Source organism: Pteropus alecto, unplaced genomic scaffold, assembly GCF_000325575.1.
Source record: "Pteropus alecto unplaced genomic scaffold, ASM32557v1 scaffold110, whole genome shotgun sequence".
Classification (NCBI taxonomy): domain Eukaryota; kingdom Metazoa; phylum Chordata; class Mammalia; order Chiroptera; family Pteropodidae; genus Pteropus; species Pteropus alecto.
Genome location: NW_006431920.1, coordinates 10,511,921 through 10,520,525, shown reverse-complemented (window position 1 = coordinate 10,520,525; position 8,605 = coordinate 10,511,921). Strand labels below are relative to the sequence as shown.

Below are 8,605 nucleotides of genomic sequence, written 5' to 3'. Positions count from 1 at the left end.
GCACTGAGAGTCTCTGTTTTGAAAACAGAAAAATATAAGAGCCTAGGTGTATATAGAAGAAGTATGGTGTGACAGCAAAGTATATCAACTCTGGAGCCAAAATGTCTGAATACAATGGTTAGCTCTGCTACTTTCTTGGGCAAGTTACTTTAGCCTCTTTGTGCTTAGTTTCCTCTTTTTAAAACAGAAATAATAGTACCATCTATCTCATAAAACTACTGTGAGGATTAATGAGTTAATTCATGTAAAATATTTAAAAGAGTGTGTGACACACAGTATGCAACGTAGTTAGCTATTGTTAGTGTTGTTTTTATTTGACACCATTAGGGAAGAAGGGCCAGTGTGGTGGTACCAAAGAGGGCAGGAAGGTATAAAGGTTGTGGTTAAGGCAAGATCTGCCACCAAGACATACTGGTTAGCAGTGGGATTTGTTTGAACAGTTTCCAGCCACACTTATTCTAGGGATTTCTCTGTACTCTAGCAAGTAGGCCACCTTCAGGACTTCTTGTCACAGCATTCTATTTCCTTATGAGCACTCATCATTATTGATAAGTCACCATTTTACTCCTTTTGTTTGTCTTGTTTCTTTGATTACTTCTCTTGAGAAAGGGATTTTGTTTTATTTAAAAACAGGGAACATATTGAATGCTTACTAAGTGCCAGGCACTATTCTGAGCATTATATTACCTTACATGCTTTAACTCATTTAATCCTCACAATAATCTTGTGAGATAGATGGTGTCATTATTGTCACCTTACTCATGATGACTCTGAGCAGCACAAAGTAATTTGCCCGTGATCTTGCAACTAGTGAGACTCAATAAATTTTCTTTGAATGAATGAATAAATGAACAAATGAAAGAATGCATGAATAGGGGAGCAAGAACTGTGGAAGGTATCGTGTGAGGTTCTGGAAGAAAGGGAAGGAAGAGAAAAATCACATCAGCTGTAATATCAGGCTTATCAGTAGGTTCCTTCCTCTGACTTCTCCTTTCTTCCTCCCACCTGACTGACCCCTAGGTTCAGGCCATTGCTGCCCAGTTGGTGTCAGCCCTATATTATCTGCATTCCCACCGCATCCTCCACCGAGACATGAAGCCCCAGAACATTCTTCTTGCCAAGGGTGGTGGCATCAAGCTCTGTGACTTTGGGTGAGGACCCTGGCCTCCCATCTCTGCTTCCAGTTCTGCAGGGTGTCTTAGAGCATATGCTTGGCTTACTTGGGCCTCATTTTAGAACCTGAGCTGGAGACTGGGACTCCTACTGAGTCTTTCAGAAGGTGCTCTCTCTGTCCAGGTTTGGGATGGCTCAGATAATCAGAGGGAGTAGTGACCAGATCTAGTTTTTATTGACTATCTTCTCTCTTTCCATTTTAATTCCATCATGTGCAGATTTGCCCGGGCTATGAGCACCAACACAATGGTGCTGACATCCATCAAAGGCACACCACTCTATATGTCTCCGGAGCTGGTGGAAGAGCGACCATACGACCACACTGCAGACCTCTGGTCTGTGGGCTGCATACTGTATGAGCTGGCTGTGGGCACCCCTCCCTTCTATACCACGAGCATCTTTCAGCTGGTCAACCTCATTCTCAAGGACCCTGTGCGCTGGCCCCCCACCATCAGTCCTTGCTTCAAGGTAATGAATACAGACAGGGAGATTACTTTTGGGTCAGAAACCTGTCTCCCTCTGCTTCTGTTCCTTTTTCCAAAATCTGTTTCCAGAGCTAGGGCAAGTTAGTGAATGAATGCCAAAGCTGGGCCAAGCTGTCTTGCTTTTATAATGCAGGGGTGTATTCTGAGAGGGTGTTCTAAGGTCTACCAAACTTGGGAATAGCAGCCTCTCCTTGGGCCAGACTATCCTGTATCACAATGGGAATACGATTTCAAGACATCAGAGACAGATACTGGTCATTTTATATACCCTCTATTCCACTTATTTCCTATCAGATGCAATGTCCAGCTGATATCTGGCTTTGCCAACGCAGCTTTCATTTCTCTTCCTGAAAGAAGGAATCTTCAGATATCTAAATGGCCAGAGCTTAGTGGGGCTAGCTCTGTGATTAGGAGTTGATGATAGAGGTGGTGCCTGCTCCTTTCAGCAGGCTGCAGGAGGGAAGGAGGGAAGAAAAAGAGTTGACTCTTTTTATTTCTTATCTGGGGCAAGATTTGGCTTTCAGTGGGATTTAAATGTAACCTTCTGCCAGGGTGAAATCTCATTATAACTTTGCTTTATCTAAGATATAAAGGGACAGGTTTCTCCCCAACCTTTTTAGCTGGGGAGGCCCAAGTAGTTACTAAAAAGAATCTAAACAATAAAACTTCAGTTGGTGCTATACATAAGATATTCATTTTCCCTTAGGGCAGATATGCAGCCATCTTCAGCTAGAGCCATAGTATACTTAATCACCTTGTTTTAGAACAGTGGTCATAATCTAGTACCTTCTATTCCTGTTTCAGGCCCAATTGAGGATTTTCCCAAGGATACCTCATAACAGTGTAGAGACAGTCTCCCTACCCCTCTACCATCTGAAGACTTGCTGAAAGATTTCTGGTTTGAGGGCTCCCAAACACATCTTTACACAATGACATGTGTGTGTGAGTGTGCTTTTAACTGTAAATGCATTTGTTCGTACCCAGCTGTAAACAAACTGCAGTCAAAGAGAGGGCAAAGTGAGCAATGTGGGGCTCCTTTGAATGTTTGCTTTCTGAAGATGATTGTGAAGGTGACATCCCTCTCTTCTAGTTTTCTCCTCACTTCTTCACAAAGCTAGTGACATTGAGATTTGTGCCTATGGACTGGAATCGGGGCTCCCCAGGAGATGAGGCAGTGAGTTCTGTCCATGATTTCAGCCAATGAAGTAAGGCCTAAGGATAGGGTGAGAGAGGGTGCTGTAAGATTGGACTCCGGAGTTTCGGTTTGCAGGTTCTGCTGGTGAGTTAGAGCTTATAGAGACGTGAAGGCTGTTGGGGTATTTTTTTCTCTCCACAGAACTTCCTGCAGGGACTGCTGACCAAGGACCCTCGGCAGCGCCTGACCTGGCCAGACCTTTTACATCACCCTTTTATTGCTGGTCGTGTCACAAGTGAGTCATAAGGGTTCCCAGGGCTTTTTCTAGTATTCTCTCCAATCTACCCTCCTTCTCCCAATCTGGATTCAACATATCTTCTTTAACCTACCAGTATGAACTTTCTTCCTAGCCCTTTGCCTAATCTTTGCCACCTCCCTTGCAAGCCCCCTCCCCCTTTGTCACTTTGTCAAAATGGTCGCCTTCTACAAAAGCCGGAGACACCGAAGTTGTCTGTGCCAAGTGACATGGCACAGCTCCAGTATGATCTTGTCTTTTTCCTCTTCCCTCCCTGCAGTAATAACTGAACCAGCAGGTCCAGATTTGGGCACCCCATTCACCAGTCGCCTGCCCCCAGAACTTCAGGTCCTAAAAGACCAACAGGCACATCAGCTGGCCCCCAAGGGCAATCGATCTCGCATCTTGCGTCAAGCCTGTAAGCGCATGGCTGAGGAGGCCAAGAAGAAGGTGTGTAGGAATATTGGGGAATATGTGACATGACCAGGCTGGTGACTGGGGTTGTTGGAGAAGGAGGGTGACTTTCTAGGGTTGGGAAAGGGCCACAAACAGGATTTATACTGCCCTATGGCAATCAAATAGTTCTGATTCAGTGTCTCTTGTCCACTTCCCATAGAAACACCAGAATACAGGACCTGCCCTTGAGCAAGAAGACAGGACCAGCAAGGTAGCTTCTGGCACGGCCCCTCTGCCCAGGCTATGGAACACTCCTCAGGAACCAGGTCTCTTGGCTGGGATCATGGCCTCAGAAACGAAGAGCAGCTGGGCTGAGTGGGGGGCTGGAGAAGCCCCCCCTATACCTCGGTGAGGAGGGTATAGCCAGGGATTTATAGGGTGAGGTATCTTGTGTATCTTTGGCTCTAGCCAAAGCAAACATAGCATGATCCCTGTCACTTGTTCTTCATTCCTATCCTGGGTCAAGAGGGAGGGACAAGTTAATGACTGGCTTTATGACATTTCCAAGCCTCATAGATCTAGAACTTATCCTACTCCTTGCTTCCTCTGGCAGAGAAAACCGGGTCACCCAGGATTGTGAACGAGCATTCCCAGAGCTGAGGCCAGAGGCTGCGGGCCAGCGGAGCATTGACGCAGTGGACCTAGAAAACGAGGTGCGTCCAGGGACTCTTCTCAGCCTTCTCCCTGCCATGGGTTGTTGGGTCTGGGTAGATGTTTTTCTAGAACAGTGATTCCCAGCCCTCCAGGTATGAGCTGCCTGCGTTAAAAATTGCTTCCTTACTAATTATAGATTTTAATTGCACAGTTGTCTGAACATGTAATTATCAAAAAATTAGAATACATAGGGAAAAAATACGTAGGCCCCAGAGGTGTCTGCTGTTATTAGTTTTGTCTGTCTTTTGCAAACTTTTTGTACTTTTACATATGTGTGTGTATATCTACACATAGAAATATAGTTTGACTGTTTTTACATTACTGAGTTCATACCATATGTATTGTTTTACATCATGTCTATCTTATCATGTGATCTGTTTTAGAGCTCTTTTTACATCTGAACATGTTCTACCCCAATCTTTTGTGTTTTTTAGGGTTTTAATTTTATTTTGAAATAATTTCAAACCTAAAGAATAATTTTGAGAATACCACAAAGAATTCCTGTACACCCTTTCACCCAGATTCACCAATTATTAAAATCTGCCTCATTTGCTTTATGATTCTCTCTCTATAATATGGACATACCAACTTTAATTTTATTTTGAAATAATTTCAAACCTAAAGAATAATTTTGAGAATACCACAAAGAATTCCTGACACCCTTTCACCCAGATTCACCAATTATTAAAATCTGCCTCATTTGCTTTATGATTCTCTCTCTATAATATGGACATACCAACTTTTTGAATTATTTCAGGTTACGTTGCAGACACGCCCCTTTTCCCCTAAATATTTTAGTGCATATTTTCTATGAACAAGGTCATTTGCTTCCTCTACCACAGTACAGTTACGGAAGTCAGAAATTTAACGTTGATGTATTCCGTTATTTAACCTACAGTCCAGATTTAAATTTTGCCTGTTGCTCCAGTACTGTTCTTTATAGCAAAATTTTTTCCTGGTCCGTGATCCAATCCAGTGTTAGGTATTGCATTTATCTGTTTTACCTCTTTAGTCACCTTTCATCTGGAACAGTTCCTAATCTTTCTTTATCTTTCATAACTGACAGTTTCGAGGTACACACGCCAGCTATTTTGTAGAACGTTCTTCAAATTGAAATTTCTTTATGCATTTTTGGTAGGAATACTACATATACATAAGTGATGCATCCTCAGTACTACAATCTTCTTAACTTCATAGTATTTCTTAATATGGATATACCATGATTTTTATTTTTAACTCCCTTGCTGACTGGCTTTATGACATTTCCAGTTTTTTAAATTACAAATCATGCTGCAATGGACATCTTTTTTGGTATCTCTTTATGCACACATGTCAGTGTTCTCCAAGAGACTTTTCAAGACCCCTCACTATAGCTTTTTACTGGTGTCTGAAAAACTAACATCTGCGTCAGAGGAGTCACTGCTTCTTGCAGTTACTCCGTGATCCCCCATGCTGGGAGCTACTACCCTCAACCTTACACATTCCTCCTGACCTGTTTCACTCCCCTGTGCCTCAGGAGCCAGACAGTGACGACGAGTGGCAACACCTGCTAGAGACCACCGAACCTGTGCCCATCCAGCTGAAGGCCCCTCTCACCCTACTGTGCAATCCTGACTTCTGCCAGCGCATCCAGAGTCAGCTGCATGAGGCTGGAGCGCAGGTGATGGGCAGAAGGATACTGTGGAGAGAATTTGAGACTCTTTTCACAGATGAGGCATTAAAAAACAGTGATTGACATAAGGAGAAAGAGAAAGTTTGTTCCTTCACAATTCTATTTCAGTCTATCTGCTCAATTCAAGGAGATTTGCTAACCTCCTTTAGTAACACAGAAAGAACAGGCCTTGTATCTCTCTGAAGGGAAAAATCTCCTTCTAGAGCAGGAGTCAGCAAATTTCTGATGGTAAATATTTTAGGCATTGTGGGCTATGAGGCAAAAATGGAGGACATTATGTAAGTACTTCTACAATGAGAGGAAACAAGTTTCTACAAAATTTTTATTGTCTACGGCCATGCCACCCTGAACACACCTGATCTCATCTGATCTCGGAAGCTAAACAAGGTCAGGCCTGGTTAGTATTTGGATGGGAGACCACCTAGGAATAATACTAGGTGCTGTAGGCTTTAAAAAAAATTTGTCGACAAAATGAAAAATATAGATGTAACTAGTATATAATGTCTTCCGGTATAGGTATACTAATGAGAAGAATGAGATTCTTTTTTAGGAAGTAACATTTTGCTTAATTAACATTCATAGTTAGTGTTCCCTGTTACAAAGTCTTTCCTTGCTTCTCTGAAACACAGTGATCTTCCTTCCTGGGAACTCACTGAAATACATCGCCTGCATCTCTTCCCCTTTCTTTAAAGTCTTTTTTAATGATGTTTAGTAAATGTACCAAGAAGTGAAACTATCACCATAATCCAGTTTTAGAACATTTTCATCGCCCCAATAAGTTCCCTCGTACCCATTTACAGTTAATAATCCTTCCTCCCCCAGTCCCAGGGAACCATTAATCTACTTTCTGTCTCATAGATTTGCCTTTTCCGGACATTCTGCATACATGAGATCATAGAGTATACAGTGTTCATGTCTGGCTCCTTTCTCAGTGTAATGTTTTTGAGGTTCATTCATGCCATAGCATGTATCAACAATCCATTCCCTTTTATTGCTGGTTAGTACTTCATTAGATGGATATAGATCACATTTTGTTTATCCATTCACCAGTCGGTGGCCATTGGGGCTGTTTCCACTTTTTGGCTTTTATGGATAATGCTGCCGTGAACAGTCACATGGAAGTCTGTGTGGACATATGCTTTCATTTCTCTTGGAGTGGAAGAGAGGTACTTAGGTACCTAGGAGTGGAATTGCTGGGTCATGTGGAACATTTATATTTAACATTTTAAGAAGCTGCTGAATCATTTTCCAAAGTGATTGCACCATTTTGCATTCCCACCAGCAATGTACGCGAGTCCCCATTTCTCCACATCCTTGCCAACATGTATGATTGTCTCTTTGATTATAGCCATTCTAGTGAGTGTGAAATAGCATATAATGTCATTTTAATTTTCATTTTGTTAATGATTAATGTCAAGCGTCGTTTCTTGTTATTAGCCGTTTGTATATCTTCTTTGATGAAATATCCAGTTCTTTTGCTCATTTTTAAATTGGGTTGTCCTCTTATTGAGTTGTGTTCTTTGTATATTCTGGATACAGACCTTTTTTAAGATATGTAATGTACAAATATTTTCTCATAGTCTATGCTTTATCTTTTTATTCTCATAAGAGTATCTTTTGAAGCACAGGTGTTTTGAATTTTGATGAAGTCCAGTTACAGTTTTTCCCTTTGTAGATTACACTTTCGGTGTTGTATCTAAGAAATATTTTCCAAACGTAAAATCTTAAAGATTTTCTCCTATGTTTTTTTCTAAAAGTTTTCTAGTTTTAGCTCCGACATTTAGGTCTCTGACCCATTTTGAGTTCATTTTTGTCTACAATGCGAGGTATACAGTGTGAGGGATCTTACATTCAACTTTTGCATGTGGATGTACAGTCGTCTCAGCACCATTTGTTGAGAAGACTCTTCTTTCCCTGGTGAATTGCTCTGGCACCTTGCACCTCTCTTTTTTCCTAATACATTGTCCTCCTAGTGTTGGGCAGCTTTTCAGTAGGGAAGCAGGTTAAAAGCTCTGTTTCCAGGGTAAGACTTCCTGAGTTGGAATTCTGTCTGAACTACTCTTTAGCCGTGTGATTATTAACTACTAACCTATCTAAAAGCTTTGGTCTCCTCACCCGTAAAATAGTAATTGTATTTACTTCAAAGGATTATTGTAAAGATTAAATGAGCAAATAAGTGAAAAGGTTTATAACAGTGAATAGCATACTGTAAAGCACTTGATATAAATGTTATTCTTCTCTAAAAGAATAACCTTTTAAAGAATAACTTTAAAAATATAGTCCTTGGCTTGCAGGCTGGTATAAAAATAAGTGGTAGGCTAGATTTAGCCTGTGGTTCATAGTTTGTCAACCCCTCATCTAGTGTTGAATAACATCATTTTGTGTCTGTTAGTTTTTATTTTCGGAAGTGCGTGCATGAGTGTGTGTGAGTGTGCGTGTTTGTTTTGTTTTTAAGATGAAAGGATGGAGAAGGGAGAGAGCAGATGAGAATAGCATTGGGTCTGCCAGAGAGATCCTGAGGGGCGGTCCCTTCCCCCTTGTTCACTGCTGTTAACAGTCATGTGATCTGAACATCTGTATTTTTCCCTGGTACAGTTTCCCTATTTCCTTTTTCTCCTCTGGGCTTTGGACTCCCAAAGAAAGGAATGAGAACATCTGGTCCGATTGCCAACTCCTTGGGAACACTTGGTATCTATGACTCTACTTTTACCTCTGATAATATCAATTACTATCTC

General features: G+C 41.5%; 1 protein-coding gene and 1 pseudogene across 5 annotated transcripts in view; both read left to right on the top strand.

The window, feature by feature from the left end:
- Positions 1 to 8,605, top strand: part of STK36 (serine/threonine kinase 36) — a 25,922-nt gene that overhangs the window by 2,109 nt on the left and 15,208 nt on the right. For all 5 annotated transcript variants that reach the window (XM_025043289.1, XM_015585432.2, XM_006906714.3 and 2 more), the window contains 7 exons: positions 1,021 to 1,151; positions 1,392 to 1,641; positions 2,995 to 3,088; positions 3,369 to 3,538; positions 3,705 to 3,892; positions 4,098 to 4,197; positions 5,715 to 5,858. In XM_025043289.1, the coding sequence (XP_024899057.1) occupies positions 1,021 to 1,151; positions 1,392 to 1,641; positions 2,995 to 3,088; positions 3,369 to 3,538; positions 3,705 to 3,892; positions 4,098 to 4,197; positions 5,715 to 5,858 (1,077 nt within the window). The remainder of the gene's footprint in view (positions 1 to 1,020; positions 1,152 to 1,391; positions 1,642 to 2,994; positions 3,089 to 3,368; positions 3,539 to 3,704; positions 3,893 to 4,097; positions 4,198 to 5,714; positions 5,859 to 8,605) is intronic.
- LOC112475482 lies at positions 6,198 to 6,319 on the top strand (annotated as a pseudogene).